Genomic DNA, 24416 nt, shown 5'->3' with positions numbered 1-24416 from the left:
AAAGCCACGACTACGTTACAAATGTTGAAAAGCTTATATTCCATGTTAGCGGAGTTTGATTTATAGTGTAAGTTCGAAATCACTAGTAACACCTCGTAACTAGGAATTGACACTCTAACGAAAATAAGTATCAGTCAATAAACTCAAACACTTGGTAGTATCACTAGAAATGAGAGAGTATTTAAAAAAAAAGAATATTATAATAAAAGAATTACAAAAGCTTTTTCTTTAAAGAAATATTAATGAGAATGGCCTAAATGCTACATTTTTTAGTTCTTAATTGAAAAAAAAAATTGTTTACAAAATGACAAAGCTGCCCTTCCCAAATATATTGGGCATGCTTGTCATTTTCAGATTTCCATTTGGAAAAACACGCAAACTACGGAATAAAAAATACATGACAAGGTCAGTACCAAGTCATCTCAAATGACATAAACTACCACCATCCCTTTTCTATATGAAAAGTGCGTTTCTGCCCTCGGCCAATAATTACTACAAGGAAAAGTAAAATTAGGTTGGTAAGGATATATGGGTCATTCTAGATATGTGGCTTTCATATGCATGCATTTATTACACAACCATAGCAAGATTGGCAAAGATCTGGACAATGCGTGAGAGAAGGCCGAAAGAAAGATTTCAGAAAGAGCGATCGCCCACACGGATACATCACCTTTCACGTGCCTCATCTGTTCAGAAAAGAAAGAACTATCAGACACTTTCATTATCTCGGTTCCATTTCTATAAATTGTTATGATCCAACTTTCTAACCGATGCGTCTATCGTAATGTTGCCTCGAACTTCAAAATTTATTCAGGAAGTTAGTTTTGCATCTGAACATCATATTATGCTTGAGCAGCTAATAATTACCTAATCAAACTACTATTCTGTGTACATAATTCAGAAATTTTCAACCATATATACCTCTCTTAGTTAACACGTATATTAACGTAATGTGTCAGAAGTATCAGGTAACCGGGCCTCGACCCGGCCGTTAGGGCTCCTGAAAAAGTAGGTTTGTGGGAAGAGGGTTTTAGAAAGCCACTTACAACCACATTACAGTTAGGAACTATCGAGATATGCAACTACACATATAATTATATTTCCTACTCACTTGGCTTTGATTTTGACATATTTTTGCTTTTGTCTGGTTCAATTTAGAAAGCTTTCTCTTTCTTTTCTTTTCTTTTCTTTTCTAACTGCAACTTTTGGTTCATTTTCGACAAGGAGGAAAGGTGGATATGATCACTTGGCAACTTCCCACTTCAATTACAGGCAAATTAAAGCCAATCTCCCCATTATTTTAAACCCAACAAAAGTCATAAGTATGCTAATAGTACATCCACTTGCTTTGCTACCATTTTTATCCACCTATGGAGATCATTTGACGGTCCGAGCAAGCTTTGTAAGTCGATACTAATTAATACACAAGTCAATCTCAAAATTTATTCTAACCAGACTACTGATAGTTTGTTATACTAATTAATATCCAATAATTTAAGATATGTTAGGATCTACTTTGTTGTTGCATATGCATTAATTGATTCATGGGATGTGTGAAATCAATGATTGATGTGAGCATGAAGGACGTGAAAAGATTGAGAAAATTTTTTCGTAGACATTACTAATTAAGGAAGATTCTAATATGATGGCACAAAGTCTCTTCACCATTGGATAGTGTAGTGGGCTGCGGGGCTTATATGTATCCAAAGGTGAGGAAACCCATGTCGCGATGACACGAAATCATATTAGTAAAAAACTTCACTAATTAATTAGTTACGGCTTTAATGCCCCCATAAAGCTGCTCCTAATTATGGGCTTTTCTGTTTCCCAAATTTTCAGAGCATTCGGCTCTATTATTGTCTCTTGTCCTTCCTCGTACACCACGAATTAGTAACCTCACCATCCCTAGATTTACATTAACTCCAACCAATCATTTCAATGTCTAATAGCACCGCATATATATTCATATTGTTATTGCTATGTTCGAATAGTACGTCTAGTCGATTGAGTTGTCTTGCAGAGAGAGTGGCACGATCATGAGAAGTACTTCATTATGATCAGGGTAATACTTTTCTAGGACACATCGATACGTACTATATTCATTAATAGAAACTTTTAAGCTTTTGCTTCGACAGTTTGACAATTTGTTGTAATGGATGTTTCTTAAAATGTACGGATCATTCGATGTTTTCCCATTTAAATGGTGATATTATATTTCACTCTTCATACGTGTAAATTTGTAAGCCCGACATAACAAATAACTTCATTTTGCTTCAAATGTAAGTAATAAGATTTGCAAATTAGCAATTAAAAAAAATGTGGAAGATGAAATCTCCTTTTCCAACTGCAAACCGACATGAAAAATAATTGATGGCTAACCTTTCAATTTTTTCTTTCATTTTTTTTTCTTTGGGTTCTACTGTTTTCATTTGGTGAAATTTTTTGTTATACCTTTTCTTTGTCCTACTCAAAATATATAAACTCGAATAATCCTAAAAATCATTTTTTTATATAAAAAGTAATCCTAGCTAAAAGTTATTAATTACTATTTGAAACTCGAATTAGTTCCAAACCTAAGCCCTATCTTGAAAATAAATTCTTGTACCCCGCAGGAATATTCTACATAGATTATCAATGTGTTTCAGCTTAATTGAGGTTAATTAATTCTTGGTTTTGGGATAATCTCCATGTATTCAGCGATTCATTAAAGCCTCCTATCTCTTTAAAGTTATCTCATTTTCTTTTGTGGAAAAGAAAGGGCTGTAGCCAAAATAAGACTAAGCTATCTTCAAAATCGTTCTAGTATTTAACAAAATTTGCCACATCGCGTACACGAAAGCACACATCTCGTTTACACCTTATGCTATTCACATTCTCGATTTGTACATGTAATTGTAATAGCTATACTAGGGAATACCTAGACTCCTCAAACATTAACATCATCAGACGTGACTGTGAATGAGTCAATTGAAAGACTTTGTATTCATAACGATCTATTTGTCAAGAGGAGAATTGTAATTCAGGCAAAAAGTTAAAAATTTAAAGATGAGATGCCTTAATCTTTTTATTTTGTCTGCTTCTTGCATACTCTTCAACATGTCCTATAACAACGACAGTCAAATCGAAGGGTCTTTCTGAGATCCTAGAACAACCTATGACAAATTGATAGTGAATCAAGAACCTGAAGAGTGTGAAGCATCAAGGCTCCTAGAACTACGGGAGCGTGACATCAATTTTGCCCAATGTTTAAGCCAAATAAGGTCCTTTATATATTATGTCACCAAACCCCTAATACGTTTTCGCCCAAAAGATTCAGCTTCTCTTCCATTGGTCCAAAAAGTCGAAACTCATCTATTTGGGTATTTTTTTTTCCTTTATATTATATTGTAGAAAATAAATAAAATAAATGGGAAACAATGAAATGATATGTCCTCTTCAAAAGGTTACATTCGAGGTCAACCCTCGCGAGTCATCCACAAATTATAAATATGCAAATATATACTTGTATAATTGTAGCGTATACTAGTTTAATTTAATGTGGGCCAATTGATTAATTTGAGTCTCCATCTAATCCAATTGTTTTTTCTTACCCCTCCTTTCTGTTTATTTATTTATTTTTATTTACGGTTTTTTTTATATAACGATTAATATGTGAAATATAATTAGATGGTCCAAACTAGTTTGGTTTACCCTTTATATACACGCAACTTCATAAGGATTCTATACAATGCACTCATATGTGAATTTTAAACTTCACTCTTTTCAAATTTCAAATATTTAAACGAATGACAAAGGTGTATTCCGCCTCGTTTTAGTTGCTCGAAAAAGCAAGAAAAAAAGTTCGAGAATACATAGATCTCTAACTTGGGCACATACATTTTCCTTTGCCATATGGCAGGCCCCATGGCGAGATAAGGGCACCGAAATTATTGACGGCATGCGCAGGGAGCTAGCACTCTGATCTCAGACAAAAAACATTTATACCCAAAAAAAAAAGAAAAAAGAAAAGAAAGGTAAGTGTCTGATTGTTATACAAGTTTATCTCCAAAAATGTGGTCCTAATGTCTACTTTTTGAGGGGGTCCACGTGGCATTTCCAGCAAATCCCGCGCATGGCCACGTGGGAGAGAGAGAGTTGGCTCTCCACATGGATCGATATGCAATCCCTCCTGAAAAGAATATAAAGCATTTTACTGAGCAGTTTCGCACTGATTCCACACTTTCACTGCGTTTTTATTAGTCAACACTCTAACACGTAGTTTTTGCGAAGAAAACCACCAAAGAGTACAATTTGCCATTAACTCTTTGATGTGATTCGAAGCCGCTTACGGTAGATGTGATGGTATTCGACTTGTGGACTTAATTAGCAGATGGGCGGCGGTCTAATTCTAGCATCTCGGCGGTACTACCCGGATGGACCACCCCACGGTCCTAGCTAGACCTCGTGTTGATCCTCTGAAGAGAACATATCAAACCCAAGGCATCTAACTCAGTGGAGGCACTTTTGACACCTTTGCGAAAATGCATTGAATTCAATACTAGTCTCCTTTTGGCACGCCGACATTCCATCACTTATAAATTATCTAGGAAGAGCGACTTTACTAGCCACCACCAGTCCCTCTGTCATCTCCCTCGACGTACTTCCAAGTTACGAGGTTCAAGATCGATTGTAAGAGTGGTTACTGAAGATTGTCTCTTCGGAGACATCCCATAAAATTGGAATGATACTGACGATTGTGTTTAAGAAATGTCTTGCAATTTGTCCGGGCATTTGAACTGAGGCAGGCCATCTAGAAACTGATCCAAACAAAAGCCCGGCCCAATGAGAGATTAGGTCCGACAGTTATCAGGTCACATCCCCTGCTTAACTAACTCGAGTGGTGTGGCCTCAGTAGTGGAGTTCCTTTATATATGGTGCGGTCTGACACTGATCATCTTCATATTCTAGGCCAATGATCGTTGTCTGTGCCGCACATTAGGCAACGCGATTGCAGCCGAGCCTAGATATGTCTTTAAAATGACATCTTGGATTGAATTCGTAACCCGTGAATATTCCGGATTAACTCTATGACATAGAAAAGATTCTATTAGCTAGTGCACACTTTGGCGCGTGATGAACTGGCATTTGTCCTGGAGACATGATCTGGATTCATATATTGGGGTCGGATTACTGACCCTGAGGTTCTGCAAGACGCAAAAGTATGGACATCGACAGAGACAAGCAAATTTCTAAATATCAAAGCTTCCTGATCTTCCAGACATGAAAAACCCCGAGAAAATTTAATCTAAGAAGCAGGTGGAACAAACAGGTTTTTGTTTATGGAGTTGTCTGCTTGAGTAGATGTTGAGATCCTAGATATCAGCTAAGTTTATTTCTATAATGTCAGTCTGCTCTGTCACGCCATTTCTATAATAATATCAGTGAGCATCCACTGACTATCTTCCTCCCAAACTCAGCACTGGGTCTCTTGGAAAGCCGCGGGCATTTCACCTGGACCATAGGTTTCGCAGATGGTCAGCTTCTCAGGTATGATCTGTTTTCGTGATCTTTCACTAACTTCTTTGTTGCTTTGCAATGTTAGCTTTCGTTTGAAATTGGATGTGCTGTTCTGCTTATGTCCTATTGAGTGTGCGGTCAAACGCAGCCTTTGAATTGGTTATTATTGCCTCTGTAGGCTGTCCTTCAGCTCTTCAGCTTCCAGGAATCATAGCAGTAACCTGCTTTGATGTTCATTTCCTGAGTCTATTCCGTTTCGAGTGTCTGCAGATTCTCTGATATGTGATGGGCATGAAATCGATTTGGGTTCTCTCTGTACTGTGAAGATCATAGCAGAAGCAATAAATCTGCTCTTCCTCTCAGTTTTCTTCCTCACACTTCTCACAGATTACATCAAGAAACAATCCAGGAGCAATGGGAATCACTATCGGAGGGATTGGGCCTTTGTTCTCATCTCGGTCTCATGTGCCCTCATCAGTATCCCAAACTTCGGACTGTCCATGTGGACTGTGATAACCGAAGAAACTGACCAAACTGATCTCTTGGGCTGGTTGCTTTTTCTCAGAGAGCTCTCATGGGGTTCTATGGGCATTTCTTTGGTTGTTGTCCCAGTGACCAAATGGGCAAAAGCAATTTGTTCAGTTTGGTGGATTACCTTCTCTTTCCTCACCACTGCTCTGAACATTGAAACTCTACCAAGAAAGGCATGGCGCTTCGGAGTTCTGGAGGCCATCTCTTGACCTGTGAGCTTTCTTCGACGCTTCTGTGCTGTTTGGAACTATAAAACTTTGGTCCCTCTTAATGACCCTAATCCAACACCCTCTGGACCTGTATTAGTTTCCAAACCCGAGATGAGAAGATTGGAACTGACCTGTGCTTGTTTCCTCAGCAGGTTATTCTTTTCTTGGGTTAACCCTTTACTCAAGTTGGGTTCCTTGAAACCAATCCGATTCAGGAACATCCCATGTGTTGTCTCCGAAGATGAAGCAAATATCGCGTACCAGAATTTTGCTAGAGCATGGGATTCTCTTATGAAAGAGAAAAGTTCGCACTCGGACACTTATAAGTGCAATATGGTCATCAAGGCTATAACAAAAGTTCAGTTGAAAGAGAACATCCTCATAGGTTTCTACGCATTTCTCTGTACAATCTCAGTTGTGGTGTCACCTTTGATTCTCTATGTATTTGTAAGATACTCAAGTCGGGACAAAGAAGAGAATAGTCTGTCTCAAGACTTCAACATAGGGGGGTGTTTAGTTGTGACAAAGCTAGTCAAGTCCTTGTCACAGAGACACTGGTTTTTTGGGTCTAGAAGGTCCGGGATGAGGATGAGATCCGCTCTTGCTGCTGTCTACAAGAAGCAGCTTAAACTCTCAAGCTCAGGAAGGAGGAGGCACTCAACGGGCGAGATCGTAAATTACATAGGCGTGGATGCCTACAAGATGGGAGAGTTTCTGTTGTGGTTGCACTCCATAAGGAGCTTATCCCTCCAACTTGTCTTATCAATCGGAGTCCTCATCCCAGTCATAGGGACTGGGGCTCTCCCAGGCCTTGTCCCGCTTATAATCTGCGGTCTACTGAACATTCCATATGCAAAGATCCTGTGAAAGTGCCAGACTAGACGAAAGACTCGGAGCCACTTCAGAGATACTCAGAAACATGAAGATCATAAAGTTCCAATCCTGAAAGGAGAAGTTCAAGAAATCTATTGAGTTGAGAAGGGCCGAGAAGTAAGAGTGGTTAGGCAAGTTGCAGCTCAAGAAGGCCTACGGACTGCTCTATATTGGATGTCGCCGACGGTGATCTTCTCGGTGGTCTTTCTGGGATGTCTACTACTGGGAAGCGCCCCATTGCAAGCTGGTACAATTTTCATGGTCCTAGCAACCTTGCAGGTCATTGTGGATCCTGTCAGGACGATCCCGGAGGCTCTCTCAGCTCTAATCCAATTTAAAGTCTCCCTTGATCAAATCAATGCATTCCTGTTGGATGAAGAGATCGAGGGTGATAGGATCAAGATGAGTTTTACATCTCCAAGTTGTGATAGGATGGTTGGAATAACGTCAGGAAATTTCACTTGGGACATGGCATCAGCACGTCCTACCCTCCAGAACATTAACTTGGAAGCCAAAGCTGGGTGAAAGATCGCAATTTGTGGGCCCATTGGGGTGGGGAAATCGTCCCTCTTGGATGCAATACTTGGGGATATTGTCAGAACTTCTGGAGCTGTGAGTCTAGATCTTCTGAAGACCACAAAGAGCTTATTAATGAGAAATTTAATTTTGAACTTTCCGTCACTTGTAGGTGAGTGTAAATGGATCTATTGCGTACGTCTCCCAAGATTCGTGGATACAGATACTCTTTGGGAAGCCGATGGATGAGGAGAGATTTGAGAAGGCTATAAAATCCTGCGCGTTGGATAAAGATATCAACAGCTTCGATCACGGAGATCTGGCTGAGATTGGCCAGGGAGGGATCAACATGAGTGGAGGACAGAAACCGAGGATCCAGCTTGCTTGAGCCATAGACAATGATGCCGATATTTATCTTCTCGACGACCCTTTAAGTGCAGCGGATGCTCACAAAGCTTGCAGCATTGTTCAACGTAAGAGATTTTTTGTGTCTTGTTTCAGTAGAAAAGTTAAGAAAACAGAAAGAAGTGATTATTTGGTAGCAGTAGCTGTTATACTCGAAATATAGAGTAATTTTTCTGTACTAAGACTGGAAATTAAGTGCTGCTCAGATGACGTGTGAAATTTTGATAATCGACAAGGTACCAATGTGGTTGCAGGACTCTGTCATGTCTGCACAAGAGAATAAGACTGTGACTTTGGTGACTCATCAAGTGGAGTTCCTCACTGAAGTTGACTGGATTCTGGTAAAACACTGGATCCTTCCAAGTTTCAATCAGGACATATAAATATTTGGGATGATATCAACGAAGTTTAATAGGATTTCTTTGGCACTTTTGAGGTCATGGAAGGGGGGTAGATTACACATTCCTGGACCTACCGAGAGCTGTTGGCTGCAGAAGCCACGTTCCAGCAGCTCGTGAGTGCTCATGAGGAAGCAATGACAACATTAGTGTCTGTGAACAACTCGGATACCAAGGGGAAGCATCACAAACTGAATTCTGAATCAGCAGAGGAGCATAATAGTGCAGATGAGGTTTTGGAGATGGACCCGCTGGAGGAAATGATGAAGATCTAATCAAAGAGCTGAAGCAAGATCTGATGAAGGTCTTTGAGATGACAGACCTTGGAGTAATGGCCTACTTTCTAGGCATGGAGATAAAGCAGACTCAGGGAGAAATCTTCATCTGTCAAAGAAGGTATCTGAAGGAGATTTTAAAGAGATTTAATATGGAGGAGTGTAAAAGCGTGAAGACTCCTATGGGTTACAAAGAGAAGTTGCAAAAGGAGGACGGAACAGAACCAACTGATGAAGCACAGTATAGGAGTTTGGTCGGCTGTCTCATGTACCTGACAGCAACCAGACCAGATATTCTGTATGTGGTAAGTGTTCTGTCAAGATTCTTGAACTGTGCAAAAGAATCTCACATGATTGCTGCAAAGAGGGTCCTAAGGTATCTAAAGGGAACATCTTGTCATGGAATTAAGTTCACAAAGAGTAAGGAGTTGAAGTTGTCTGGTTTTTCAGACAGTGACTGGGCAGGAAGTGCAGATGACATGAAGAGCACTTCTGGTTACTGTTTCAATCTCGGTTCAGCATGTTTTTCTTGGTGTTCAAAGAAGCAGGAAACAATTGCTCAATCTAGTGCTGAAGCTGAGTTCATAGCAGCAACAGCAGCAACCAATCAAGCACTTTGGCTAAGGAAGTTGATGCAAGATCTGCATTTAAGCTTAAAGGAAGGAACTGAGGTGTACGTAGACAATCAAGCTACTTTAGCTATCTCTCATAATCCTGTTTTTCATGGAAGGACTAAGCATTTTAAGGTGAAGTACTACTTTCTCAGAGAAGTGCAACAAAGTGGTGAAGTAAAGCTTATGTACTGCAGAACTGATGAGCAACTTGCAGACATCTTTACTAAGTCTTTTCATGTTGAGAGATTTGAGTTCCTAAGGAAGAAGCTTGGTGTGTGCAGCAGCTTCTGATCCAAGGAGTGTTGGAGATAAATGCATCAGAGCTGTTTTTACCTTTTTGTTAGTCAAATGTCAGTATCGTTTGTTTATCCTTAGTGGCTATTTTTAAGGAATCAGTTAGCTTGTATTCAGGTGCTTAGTTTTAGCATGATAGGTGCAGTTATTTTCCAGCTTTATGTTTTTAAGTGTTAACTGTTTTTCTTTGTTGTATTGTACTGAAGTTTTTCAGATGAATTAAGTGGCAGACAGTTTTTCCTTCTCTCTGTAAAATCTGCATTCTCTCATTCTCTCTAAATTCAGTTTTGCTGGTCTTCTGTGAGGGTTAAATTAAGAGATTTAACAGGGACGACAGTTAACCAAGGAAGAAGAGAGGGAATTGGTGATGTTGGTTTGAAGCCGTTGATCGATTACTTCCTTGTCTCAAGAGGAACGATCCTTTTACTATCAGACACAGCCGCTCAGTTGGCCTTTGTCAGGTTTCAGGCCGCAGCTACTTACTGGCTCGCTGTAGCTGTTCGACTTCCAAATATCAAGAGTAGCATTTTGATCGGCGTATACCAGGATTTCAACTCTCAGCGCGGCCTTTGTTTATCTCAGATCCTTCATTGTGGTCCAAATTGGGCTAAGGGCCTCAAAGGCATTTTTCTTGGGCTTCAATAGCACAATCTTTAGGGGCCCCATGTTCTTCTTTGACTGCATCCCATCGGGAGGATCCTATCCAGGGTAATCATGCTCTTCGCTCTTCCAGTACGTAAAATGGGAATATGTTTACTTGTTTTGACTGCTTGATAAGGCTGATGTTCCTCTTTTCGTAGGCTTCCTCAGACTTCAGCGTTTTGGACTTTAACATACCCTTCCCGCTCATCTTCCTGATATATTCTGCCCTCGAAGTGATAGCTGTAATAGCTGTCATGGTCTCCGTGGCATGGAAAGTCCTGATCGTAGCAATTCCAGCCATTGTAGCATCGAAATACATTCAGGTGAGCTCAGTCCAATATAACAAAAATGCCTTTTCTTGGTTGATATAAACTGTTTGATGTTCAGGTTTTTAATCGGAACTGATAATCCTTTTCCTTTCAGGGCAAGTACTTATCAACCGCCCGGGAACTGATCAGGATCAATGGGACAACAAAGGCCCCTGTTCTGAATTACGCCACCGAAACCTCTCTAGGAGTGATCATAATACGAGCTTTTGGCATGGAGCAAAGGTTTTTCAGTGATCTCCTAATAGATTACGATGCAAAGATCTTTTTCCACTCAACTGCAGTCTCTGAATGGTTAGTTCTGAGGATTGAAGCTCCTCAGAACGTGACACTATTCAGGGCTGCAGACCTAATTTTGCTCCCTAGAGGAAATGTAAACTCCGGTGTTGAAGCTTTTACCTTGACAAATTTCTGTTTCTAGGAACTCTCATTTTCATTTTCTGGAAAAACTTTGAAAACAGATTTTACTTCTCTTTTTGTAATCTTGTAGAGTCCCCTGCTTTCATGAAAATAGAAAATTGAAAACCGAAACGGAGAAGATTTCTTGAGGCAACCTGAGTCCAATTTTGAGATGTAAATATTATATATCTGGCACTGGACTTGTGGGTCTTTCCCCCTGGTATGCTCTCTCAAATTAATCACGTCTTTTTGACAAGATGGTAGTGCTGCTTATTGAACTCAATAGTTCTGGTTGAATGGATCAAGCAGTTCATGCACATTTCTTCTGAGCCTGAGGCAATTGTGGAGGATCATAGGCCTCCTTCTTCACGACCCTCAAGGGGCAGGATCGAGCACGAAGACCTGAAGGTAAAGATCCAAAAATTTATCAAAATAGTTCGCTTCCTGTCTAATGTGGATTCTCATATAGCACGCATGAGTTCCTTTTCCATCAAGTTCGTTGAGTTTCCACCAAAATAATTTACTTTCCAGAAACTGTTATACGAGCTATTAACCTCGTGTCCTTTCTTCTGTTCAATTATGATGTATTCCAGGTTCAGTACCGCCCAAACATGCCCTTAGTTCTGAAGGGAATCTCATGCATCTTCAGGGAAGGGAGCCGGGTTGGCATTGTAGGGAGGACAGACAGGAAGTGGGCTTTGTTCCGCTTAGTGGAGCCTCGGGGGGGGGGGGGGGGGGGGGGGGGGGGGCTAGAGAATATTTATTGATGGGATTGACATCACCTCTATCAGGTTAAAGGACTTGAGGATGGAGCTCAGCATAATCCCTCAGGAGCCCATTCTCTTCAGGGGCAGGGGTACGACTAACATGGATCCTCTGGGTCTACACTCAGATCATGAGATTTGGGAGGTCAGCCTACTTGATCAAGTTCCACTGTAAACTCAATCTTCCTAGACTTAGGATTTCCCCAACATCGGCTCATCAGTTATATCTTCAACTGTTTTATTTAGTGGGTTTAGATATTCTGAAGGAAAATGAAGAAAATAAGAAAAACAAAATGCCGTTCTGCTTTGAACAAGACATTTATTGTAGTCAAACATGATCTTACCTCGTTTCCTTGTTTTACAGAATCCAGAAAGACTAAAAATTGAGCGATCTATTATTAGGAAACACTTCTGGAGGCACACTGTGTTTTATTATGAATTTAGTTGACTCGTAATTTCTGTATTGCCTGGTAGGCTTTAGAGAAGTGTCAGCTGAAACCAACAATAAGCAGCCCCCCCGGCCAGCTAGACTCTTCTGATGAGTATGTTCATCCGCAAATGGGGTTATGAAAAGCTCGCTCAAGATCACAATGCAAGAAGAGCTCTTTCAGCCTTCGATATCGTTCTGACTCAATGGAGGACTAAAACCTTCAATTTTTCTGTGACAGTGAGTGGTGATGGGGAGAACTGGAGCGTAGGGCAGAGGCAGCTGTTTTGCCTGGGGAGAGCGCTCTTGAGAAGGAACAAAATTATAGTCCTTAACGAAGCCACTGCCTCTATCAATTCTGCCACAGATGCCGTTCTTCAGAGAATAATCAGACAGGAATTCCCAGAATGTATAGTTATTACTCCTGTGTTTGATTTTAGAGTTAAATAGAGTTGAATTTTGATTTTAATTGGGTTGTAATAATTGTGTTGTTGAATTATGAGAAAAAGTGTGAAAAAGTAATGAATAATTGAGAGAAAGTAATGATTGTGTTCAAATGAATGTGAAAGTTGAAATAAGATCTCGGATAATAAGATATTTATTGAAAAATATCTTACTTGTACGTATATATTGGGGAGAACGTCTTCGGATAGCATTTCATAGACACATCCAACATACAAAATTAGGTCGGTCTCGAATTGGTTATCCATAATAAAACTGGAGCTCTTCAAAAATTGTAGTCGCATTTGATCTAGTTGATATTTGCGGAGTTAGTAATCGCCTGTATAATTCATGGAAGATTCGGGGATCCGCTCCATCGTCAGATCAATATTTTTGAATGCGCTCCTCTGCACTGGTCTAAGCAGTGTAGAAGGGCTCCTAAACCACACACGAACTAGATAGTATAATTTTTTTTCCGATTTATGCTTCTGCGCGAGAAATACCGAGAAAGAAAGGAAAGTTGCAGACCCTATAATTTTCCTTTTTTTTCCAATTAAATTTGCAGGACATTGTGCGGATTGAGGAAAATTTATAGATGACATGGTGTCACCATGACACCATGCCCCTCAATCTGCGAAGTCAGAGTGATTGGATCGCATGTCAGAGTGACGGCAGATTAATAAAGCTTCCTTCTTCTTCTTCTTCTTCTTCTTCTTTTTTAATAAAATCATCAATTATATCTTTAATTTTGTGTTGTATGTTGCACAGAATCTTTGTCTCCCCCGTACATGTTTTCTTTAGATGATTGGGTCCGTCGTCACATATATGGCATGATAGCTCTTAGTACACACACACATATATATTTATATATATATATATTACGTATTTATGTTTATATTGCGTTTGGTTTTATAATAAAATTTTAAAATTAAATTTTGATTTTGAAAAAGAGTAATATAAATAGGATCCACTCTTTGACTTTGTATGAGTTATGTTGTTTTGTTGTGGAAAAAAAAGTAGTATAAATAGGACCCACTCTTTGATTTTGTATGAATTATTTTATTTTGTAGTTGGTAGAGTTAAGTTAGAATTGTAATTCTAAAATAACACTCACAAACCAAACAAGGCATTAATTACTTAGATTACAAGATATAATGCGACTTCCGTGGCATTAATTGCAGTGGTGAATTCAATTTTACTGAAGGAGATGCTCACAGTGAATATATCTCCTCAGATTGGAAACAAGATCCATCGCTCCATCCCGAATTTGCTTCTTTTTTTTTTTTTTCTTTTTCTGTTCACGATTTCTCGCCTTCTGAATCAATCTCTTGTTGGTAATATTAAGTGCCTGAAACACCCTTTATGGACCATTGCCATTTTCCGATTTCCTAATATAGAATCTATACGGAATTAGTTAATGTAAGTTATTCAGTCGTATAAATCAAGATTCTTATTTACTAACGGGTTGGGATATATTTCTTAAATGTTGGAATATTTCCTAAATTAGAATTGCCACTTAAAGAAACGAACTCCTGGGAAAATGGATAATTTCATCGTCTATATGAAAATAAATTAGGAAACAATTTTATTGAGGAAACAAAATATGGAAATGAGAATCATTGACCCGACGAATCCCACTCTCCTCTATAAATATGTCAACTGTCTCCAGATTTTGTCAAGAGCAACGATGGTGTTGGTGAACACAACTTGCATCGACTGCATAGATGTCCATAACCCGATTAAGTGCTCCGCCCTGAGGCAGCGACGGTGGGCTGAGGCTGATGCAGAGTTCCTGCAGAGGATGATAACCGCATCTAACAAGGAACCTGGCTGCTCCTCCCCATCCTTCTTGGGTTCGCCTTCCTCACAGATTTCTGAGAATCCTGAATCGATCCATGGAGAGTTCGCTTCGAGGCAGAAGTACATTAGGAGCTACACTTTCAGCAAAAAGGGGTCAAAGACCAAGAGGTGGCTGCAGCTCAAGGAGAAGGCAAACTCTTACTCGAACATTTACGGCAACATCAAAACTGAACGTCCCTGTTCAGTTCTCGAGGCTGCCCGCCGCCACTTCTCGTGCTTGGCGCCAGTGAAGGTTGATGTTGATCTCTGCAAGGTCCTTTAGGTCGGCCTGGGAAAACTCTCTAGTAGTCGGACTTCTCTGCCGTGCTCTTTTGGAGCAGTCCAATGCTGATCGGTAGTCATTTTCCGTAACAAATTAGTACATGTTTTCATCATCACAGCTAATAATGTGCATGTAATGCCCCGGTTCTGGGCCTGGAAGAACCCGAATGAGGTGCAATATTAGATTTTTGTGATAGGAGGTTTTACGACTGACAATCAAAATCAAGATTAGAGGTTCTATGGTACATTCTCATATACATGTATGTATGGCATGTAACTTGTCACCTATATTACATCTCAGTCAACTAGATAGATTGCAATCCCCGTTCGAAGTTTTGCATGACTTCTATTCATGAAAAGGGTCACGTACTACTCTGTTAAGAAAACTCGGTTATAATTTACACATAATATCGGGAGAATTTTTTAGGGAATTTTCCCGAGACTTGCTGCCAAGAGTCGGTTTTCGAGCAAATAACTCAAGGATACGACCAAGATTTATAGATATCAATTTTGGACAAATCTCGATCGAACTCTCTACAAGATTATGTGCATTCTTGGAGAGCAAGATTATGTGCATTCTCTACAAGATTATATGGACATAATGGAACAGGTACGTTATAGTCTAACTGATATATGTCTCAGTAAAACATCACCAAGTCAGTATCCCTAAGAAACTCCCGCTGTATCACTTTCCTTCTGTATCACATGCCCAGAGCTAGTCGACAATCTAGTCGGAGTTCTACCGGCAACTTGACCAATAATCAGCCACAAGCTCGGAGAAGTGGGTCGCTCTCCATTAGCTTTGATGGCTCTTCATATTCCACCACCTTTCCTGGAAATGCAAGATGACGAGATTAATCTACCTTTGGCATGCTAATTAATTAAGTCCATACTAGGCTTTCAGACTATCGATCATCAAGGAGACAATATGTGTGCATAGCTCAATGAAAGAATGGACACATTGCACGTGCATTCGAGTAAGTAGCATAGCAGGAGTGTCGGGACTTACCATAAGAGAGGGCCATGACCATGTCACTGCCTATGACAGTCGGGATTCTGTGGGCAACATATGCATTGTGATCGAATGGCAGACAAAATTGTCTCATCTTACTCCACAGCTTGTTCAACACCTAGCGAAGCTGTTATATTATTATTATTATTTTTTTTGGGCGTACTTCAACTGATATTCAGTAATTCATTGGGCTAGTGGCCACGACAATATTCAGATTTGAAACCAAGTTGGCTCACTAAAACTCTCCCATTCTTGAATTTTTTTCATTTATAACCCTCGAACCTGATATCTTATTTAATAGAAAAAATGTGCCGAATTATCTGAACCAAGTCACTTTGGTTAAATTTCTAACATGTGAACTTTACCAATTGGGCTTGCCGAACATATCTTTTCCAAATGGGCCCAGTACAACCCCATAGGAGGTATATTAATATCTGTTTCCTTAACCGAGCCCGGCCAATCTCTTTAAACATTTGCCTCATCTAGGCCCATAGCCACAACTTATACGTAGACGATTATCACGTCGATGGAAATTAGATTAGATCGATCCTCCTCTGAATATTCACGCTATGTTTGGTCAATCGGAGAGGATACAATATAGGAGGAGGATGGGAGAGGATTCAAATCCTAAGGATTAAAATTATCCTAATCAAATGTTTGGTGCATGTGGAGTTTTAGGATTAGGATATCAAGGTAAAATGACATAGGTGCCCTGAATTATTTTTTTCAATTTTCAAATAAATAGATTAATTGGCTAAAAAAAGATAAGTAAATTAATATTCTGAAATTAGATTAAAATTTTAATAATAAAAATATTCAAAAATTTAGGGGGAAAAAAAAGGAGCGAAGCAGTTTTAACGACAAAATCGGGTGAAGAGGTGCTCTAGCCCGATGGAAGGAGGTCGAGTGCGGAGGAGGCAGAGAGTTCGATGGCGTAGAGGAGGCGGAGGACGGAGATGTAGGCATCGATTGGGCGGGAGGTGGGGTGCTGGAGGTAGAAGGAGGTGGTGGTGCCGGGGGAGGAGGAGCGGTTAGGAGGAGGGAGCCAACGGTTGGAGAGAGAGCGTTGAAGAACTTGGAGCGGCGACGGATGAGGGGGGAGCGGAGGTGGATCTGGAGTTGGGAGGAGGAGTCAAAGGCATCGGAGGGGGGACGAGGCTGAGGTCACCACCATCCTTCTCCCATGGTCATTTGGACGGATGGCAAAATTTTAAAAATGTGATTCTAAAATAGGGATAATTATGTCATTTTCGTCAAAATCATTTTCTTATCCGTGCCCAACCCAACCCCCTTAGCCGGATTTGAGCGTCAAAGAATAATCCGGTCCAATCCTCCTCCATTTCCTATCCTCATCGTCACCAAGCACCAGATAAGGATTTGAGAAATCCTAATTATATCCGATCAACCAAACATGACAGTGTTTTCTTGCAGCCGTGGAATAGAATCAATAGATCCATCGTCCACCGAGTATACTGCTTTGCTGCAGTCCGTGTACGAGTTTGGATGGATTTTCCTATCCAACCCAACGGTTAAGTACTTGAAGTTGTCGACCACCGTAAATACTATTATGTATGAAATCCATATCTAAATCTTCAAGTTTTGGGGATGATTTTATACCTACCGATCCACTTTCTACCATTTACATATCAATATCGCCACCATGTAATTAGATGCCCAATGAACTTACAATACCATTCCAACCCCAATTAACTAGGAACAAAGTTCATTGCGCGGATCGGCCGATACCGCCATGAAATTAAGCAACATTCTTAATCTCTGACAGACAAAACATTAGGATGTTGCAGTCATTAAAAACCATCTGTTGGTCTAGTTTTAACCCTATTTCAATCAATTTAAGGGTTCATCCTCTAATTGGCTTGCTGACCTTTGTTATATAAAAATCCCAAGTCGTCGTTGGTAATTAAAACATATTGCATGCCGTTCAGACTTGGATATTGGAAATGGAATATACCATCTTCCCCACTAGTGAAAGCTTGAAAGGTTCCACTCACAAAGAGACAAGCACAAAACTAAAGCAACTGTCGAAGACAATTGTTTTCTTGTAATTGAAAATAACAGAAATATAAAATATACAATTACGTCTAACGAATGCTGTCTCATTCAACTTTTCCCGTCTTAAAAAATGCCATAAAGTTTTCTAAGGGCTTTTGTAGGCTGATCTTGTGTCCACATTTGATGTCCATGAATGAATAGTATTTTCTTTCTTTACTTAGCCATGACATATTGGTCAATCCTAGCTTGGGTCTTGGATTCTCTTACCGACTCGAGGTAATAAATCCACTTTATTGGTTTATTCATGTATCATTTATGCCAACAATATTGACACTGTTGATTCTGGTTAATTATCGTGACCTGTGTGGAGGGGAAAATGGGTCTTGCCACTGAGAACATGTCAATATCCAAGAAGGGCATAGCACACCAGCATTATTGGATCGACTGTGAACATGTCAGCAAATCGATGCAATACCGTGCCGCAACAGAAATCGACTGCCATTGTATTGGTAAATTTTTATGACTAGTTTATGCCTTTATCAAATTGACCGCCAGGGCTTTGCTCAAAAATCAAAGGCAAAGACAAGGAACCGCTTAGATTTATTAATTTCCATATTAATTTATCCCACCTGAAAGAGCCACACTTTTTTTTATTAATAAAAAGGATATAATTCAATCTTTTTCTCATAAAAAATCAAATAACGTTTACTCTGATAACTACTTTAGAAGATTACTACTCCAAAGGTCACACGCTGAAAGAAATTTCAAGTCAGCTCATGCCAATGGCAGCAACCACATTGCTTTTCCTCTTCCTCTTCCTCCTCTCCTCAGTCATCGGGATCACATCTCAATCTCTGCTCGATTCGGGCGCGAACTTCTCATGCTCAAATGAACCCCCTTGTGAGACATACCTGGCCTACTTCGCACAACTCCCCAACTTTGCGAGTTTCGGGAACATATCGGACCTATTCGGGGTAAGCCGCCTCGATATCATGCGGTCGAGCAACCTCGCTTCCAAGGAGGACACCCTCGCCCCGGGGCAGCTCCTCCTTGTCCCAGTGACTTGTGGGTGCAATGGGACCCCCTACTTCTCGAATGTGACGTATGACATCAAGAAGGACGACAACTACTACCTGGTGTCAGTTGGCGCTTTCGAGAACCTCACCAATTGGCACGTCGTGGAGGACATGAACCCCAAACTAAATCCGAATTTCCTCGCTGTTGGGACAAAAGTTGTGTTTCCTCTGTTCTGTAAGTGCCCTTCGAAGTCTCTCCGGGTGACAGGAATTAACTACCTGATAACTTATGTTTGGCAGCCTGGTGACACTGTCCTGTCCGTAGCTAACAAGTTTAATGCAACACCGGACGATATACTTTCCGAAAATGGTAACTACCGGAATAATTTCACTCTTGCCGTGTACCAGCCTGTGCTGATCCCCGTGTCTGAGTTTCCCATGCTGTCTCAACTGTACGACCCGCCCCTAAAGAAACATACATCCAGTCGTGCCAGAAGTACTCTTACCATTGCAATCTCTTCCGGAATTGCTGTTTGTATTCTCCTTGGAGTTTCCTTATCTCTGTATATCTACCGTTTGAGACCCCGGAGAGGCAAGAGTTTGGAAAGGAAAGGTTCGTCCTTGGAAACATCCGACTTGATTCAAATGAAAGACTTCTCAAAGTTTGAGAACTTCAGCCTGAAGATTGTCCAAGACAAGTTGCTCCCTGGTATTTCAGGATATCTCGGGAAACCGACGGTTTATGAAAAGAAAGCAATCATGGAGGCTACAATGAATCTTGGGGAGCACTGCAGATTAGGAAAATCGGTTTACCGGGCCTTCATCGATGGGCAGTTGCTAGCAGTGAAGAGGATCAAGGACGAAATCGGCGAAGAATTGAAGATTCTGCAGAGAGTAAACCATGCGAATTTAGTCAAATTGGTTGGAGTCTCACTGCCTGAAGAGGGGAATGATTTCTTCTTCTTGGTTTATGAATATGCCGAGAATGGACCATTGGACAAGTGGTTGTATCGGAAGTGTACTTCATCCTCCTCCTCGGGGTCGCCGGTGCTCCTGACTTGGAGCCAAAGGTTGAGAATTGCTCTTGATGTTGCGATTGGGCTTCAGTATTTGCATGAACATACACAACCGAGCATCGTCCATGGAGATATCCGAACTGGCAATATACTCTTGGACTCGAGGTTTAAGGCCAAAATATCGAACTTCACTCTAGCAAGGCCTACTGTTGGCCCGCTGGCCCTCAAGGTGGATGTCTATGCGTTTGGGGTACTGCTGCTGGAGCTTCTCTCAGGAAAGAAGACCATGGGGACGGAGGAGAACGGGCAGTTTTGGATGCAATGGAGGGATACCGACATGATACTGGAAGCGGAAGAGGGCAAGGAGGAGAGGCTGAGGAATTGGATGGACCAGAACATGGAAGGGCTTTACCCGATTGAAGGGGTACTGAGCTTGGTTTCATTGGCTAGGGCGTGCACATCTGAGAAGGCCTTGTTGAGGCCAACCATGACTGAGATCGTGTTTAACCTATCAGTTCTGATTTATTCGTCTAGTTCCGAGGTCTTGGAGAGGTCTTGGGCTTCTTCAGGTATGGAAGCAGAGGAGGTGGTTCAGATCATTAAACCGATCACTGCTCGCTGAGGTACCGATCTGATGAGAAGAAAACTTAATAGCTTTATGTACAGTTTTGCAGAAATATGTAGTTTTGTAAAACTTGAAAGTCCTCCCTCCTTATGGACCCTTAGTTGATCCTTGCTTATCATAACAGTAATTATTCTCTTCCCCACCCTGAATGACGAAAATTCTTCTTGTATGATTAACAATAGGATAATAACGATAACAGAAAGAAGTCTTTAAATCGCCTAGTTGGGTTATTGTTGTTTCAGCATGTGCAGCTTAGAAACTGAACTAAACGGTCCCGTATGATCAGAGATCTGTAAAAGTCACCATACAAATTATCAGACAAGTGAGTGCGAGTTAATGTTGCTCGATACACAGGATTGTTTCAAGAGAAAGTAGCTAGTCTGCCTTGTCCGACCTCCTGCTGGCGCACTTGTTCGAGCTAGCCTGCCTTCTCTTTAAGCCGCAGCCACCTCTTCATTAAAGTGTTGCACCACAGGAGCTTCTCCCCCAAAGGGAACCCTGCATCCATCTCTTCTTCCTCGTGTGATGAGATATGGCCCTCTGGATATCCTGGATTACCTACCACATTCAAAAGAAAGTCTGTTATTGCCATTTTCCGCTTACTCCAGGGCCCTTTCAATGGATTGCTCCAACGATTTCTGGAAATCTAGGCAGTCAATGCAAGTTGTGTTGGTCGACACCGTTCTAGTTTTCAGCAAATAGTTCTTCGATGATAGTTTCTTCGTATCGTTGTTAGTTTTCTTTTTGCTGCGCCTACTGATTTACAAAAACCGGATTAGCAAACTGACCTGATTTTTCAAGGGTAGTTCCGGTCAGACTTAAATATACATCCTCCATCCCCATTGTATCACCAAAAGTGTTCCGCATAAATAGCCTTTGCAATGAGTATCATTTTCAATCCCAAGTCCCGGTCGGACAAATCTTCATCTGCTCCAGCAATATATATCCCGATCAGCCTCAGCATCCTCAATCGTGATCGTTAACAAACAGGACAAATTCTATTTGCAGAGCGAAATTTTATCTCTACAGAAAACTCGACATGGATAATATACTATGATCATTTCCGGTGAGAAATCAAAGGTATGTTGACACTCTTTCTAACATCATCATAAATAGAAGGCTAGATTTCACAATGTAGAGGCAAAATGCACAAAAGACATACCATTCTCTACTATTTCATTCCGACTATCTGACTCAGGAACCTGCACTGTAGTGCTTGTAACTGTCGAAGCTATGGAAGATTCGCCGTTCAAATCATTCCTGGGAGCCCTTGGGGTCGGCACAGCAGTGCACTTCCGTAATTAAAGTATGCCCTGATGCATTCTGGAGTGAGATGTCCATAATGCGCGACCCTGATAAGAAAATAAAAATGTAACGATGACTTGATACAAAGGAAGGAATCAATTACAATTTAAAGCTGGTAATGGCAAGTCACGGTACATCCATCCCAGCTGAAACACTGACTTCATATAGTCCACCAAACAATTTATTATAATGATTATTGTTCAATCGCCATCATACAAGTGTAAATTGTTGCCGAGTGTAACAAGATTTTCAACCGCCTCGACACAATCCACAATATTTGGTAACAAGTCATGACTTGTCACTTGGGTGCTTCACTACTTTGGATCATGAAATTAATCCTTTTGAACACACACCGTCACCTTCTCGATATCGAACTTACTTGAGGCTAATTGGCCATTGATTTTGCACAATATTCAGCTTATTGATATATACACTCACAGAAAAATAGCTCATTGATATATACGTTGAGATTTGAGCTGAAACATTACGTAGTGTTGTGTTCTTCTTGGGGGGGGGGGGAAGTCAAGTATGTACTATGGGGCAACCTAATGTGCCGATTGATTATGGAGGCGAACTCTCTTTCACTGCACTGCACTCCACTCCTCTCCTTTATTCCTTTAATTCAACCATATAATCATTATTTTTTATTTTTCTCTCATTTAATAATAAATTCTGACATATATATATATATATATATATATATACACATATGTGACTGTTTATATATGTATGGGTCTTTTTGTTGATTTGGACCATGGGCCCAGCCCATGTAACCATTTATCAAGTATATGGCCTTATTAATTTCCCCCACTATCCCCACCTCCCCCCCTAACATCAGCCTTTCCACCGCCAGAGAGAGCTGTCTTTATCCTTTCCTTTCTTCTCTTTTTATTTTTCATTTTTGTTTGTTGTCTGAAAAGGAAAACAGAGCAGAAATAGAAGAGAGAACAGGCGAGAGAGAGAGAGAGAGAGAGAGAGAGAGAGAGAGAGAGAGAGAGAGAGAGAGAGAGAGAGAGAGAGAGTGAATTTTGTTGAAGGTTCGAGAGGTAGCTACAAAATGCATTAGAACACAGGGAGCGGGAGAAAAGAGTAAGTGAGCTTCGGGCTAAACTGAAGATATAAGACCTTAACGAGCCCAAGACAACTTTTCGAACTCGGTGTGGACACTATGAGTTTCTTGTGATGCTTTTTGGACTAACAAATGCTCCTGCAGCTTTTATGGATTTAACGAGTAGAGTCTTCCAGTCATATCTTGATCGATTTGTGGTAATTTTTATCGATGACATCTTGGTATACTCGACAAGTAGGGATGAGCATGAAAGACACTCCGAGTCGTGTTACAGACTCTGAGGGAGAGGAAACTTTATGCCAAATTCAGTAAGTGCGAGTTTTGGCTAGATCAGGTGGGAATCTTTGGGCATGTGATTTCAGGTAATGGTGTATCAGTAGATCCTTCGAAGATTGAAGTCATATTGAATTGGAGTCGTCCCACGAATGTGACAAAGGTGACGATTTTTCTAGGATTAGCAGGTTCTTATCGAAGATTTGTGAAAGGATTTTCCATTATCGCTGCTCATCTGACTCGGTTAACGTGGAAGAGTGTGAAGTTTGAGTGGACAGATGCGAGTGAGCAGAGTTTTCAGGAGTTGAAAAAAAGGTAACTACTGGTCTAGTGCTTATTATTCCATCTACTAATGAGAGCCATCAAGACTTGGGCTGCGTACTAGTGCAAAAGGGTAAGGTAGTGGCTTATGCATCTTGGCAATTGCGGAACCATGATTGTAATTTTGAAATAAGTGATATGATTGTAATTGTTGATGTGAATGCATAAACAAGTTTGATACTTCATTTTATTGTGGAATTTAATACTCACTAAGATGCAGCTTACCCCCTGCATATATTTTTAAAATATGCTAGGAGCTAGATTAGCAGCACAGGAAAATCTTTTTGGACATCGGAGATAAACCTGAAGGATTTTGCAGCTAGACCCACTCTTAGTATAAGAAGTAAGTTCATATAAAATGTTATAGATATGTGACGACCTAAAACTTTTATTTAGTTAGTTTACTGATGTTGGTGAGAAAGAGTACTCTCTTGAGATGTATATAAATATTAGAACTTGTTGGATTTGTTATATATATTTGAGAGTTTATAGAAAGCATGTTTTTATATGAATAGGTTTATGTGTTGTAATGGATATTGAGGAAATTTAGGAAAAACTCTATCGAAATTTCGGGTCGTGACATTTTTGGTATCATAACATTGATTATAGGATTCTGTAGACTTAAGCATGTATGATCCCCGTTACTTTCATAAGTTATGATCCCGGGGCGAGATATACTCATAATTGTGTTTGTAATACTCGACTAACTTGTGCTTTGCTTAGGAAATTAGCAATGAGACCCAAGCATGCTAGTCGAGGTCGACCTAGGTACCGTGCAGTCGAGGAATTAGCTGATCCAAATGCACCTCAGCTTACGGCAGAAGATCAAATCTCTCAAGCTCCCCAAGAAGCTACTGCAACTCCCATCAAACAAGATCCACCGGTCCACCAAATCCTAGTAGCAATTACACCCCTAGTTGAACAACAAGCACGGTTGATTGACAATAAATTATTTTCTTCAAGCAGCATTCGACTCAACCGAGTTCATGTACATCTCATATGGAGCCACAAATGATGCCTTATGAAAGGTTCAGA

General features: G+C 40.4%; 1 protein-coding gene and 2 pseudogenes across 1 annotated transcript; all 3 read left to right on the top strand.

The window, feature by feature from the left end:
* Positions 1–5108: 5108 nt before the first annotated feature.
* LOC116198740 lies at positions 5109–9857 on the top strand (annotated as a pseudogene).
* LOC116200325 lies at positions 8760–12697 on the top strand (annotated as a pseudogene).
* Positions 12698–18538: 5841 nt separating this feature from the next.
* Positions 18539–20528, top strand: LOC116200324 (serine/threonine receptor-like kinase NFP). Its single transcript, XM_031531183.1, has one exon. The coding sequence runs from the start codon at positions 18539–18541 to the stop codon at positions 20408–20410; it is 1872 nt and encodes a 623-aa protein (XP_031387043.1). The 3' UTR covers positions 20411–20528.
* The last annotated feature ends 3888 nt before the right edge of the window (positions 20529–24416 follow it).

The sequence above is a fragment of the Punica granatum genome, chromosome 3 (genome assembly GCF_007655135.1).
Source record: "Punica granatum isolate Tunisia-2019 chromosome 3, ASM765513v2, whole genome shotgun sequence".
NCBI lineage: Eukaryota > Viridiplantae > Streptophyta > Magnoliopsida > Myrtales > Lythraceae > Punica > Punica granatum.
Note: the sequence above shows the minus strand (reverse complement) of the source record. Positions and strands in the feature narration are given on the sequence as shown.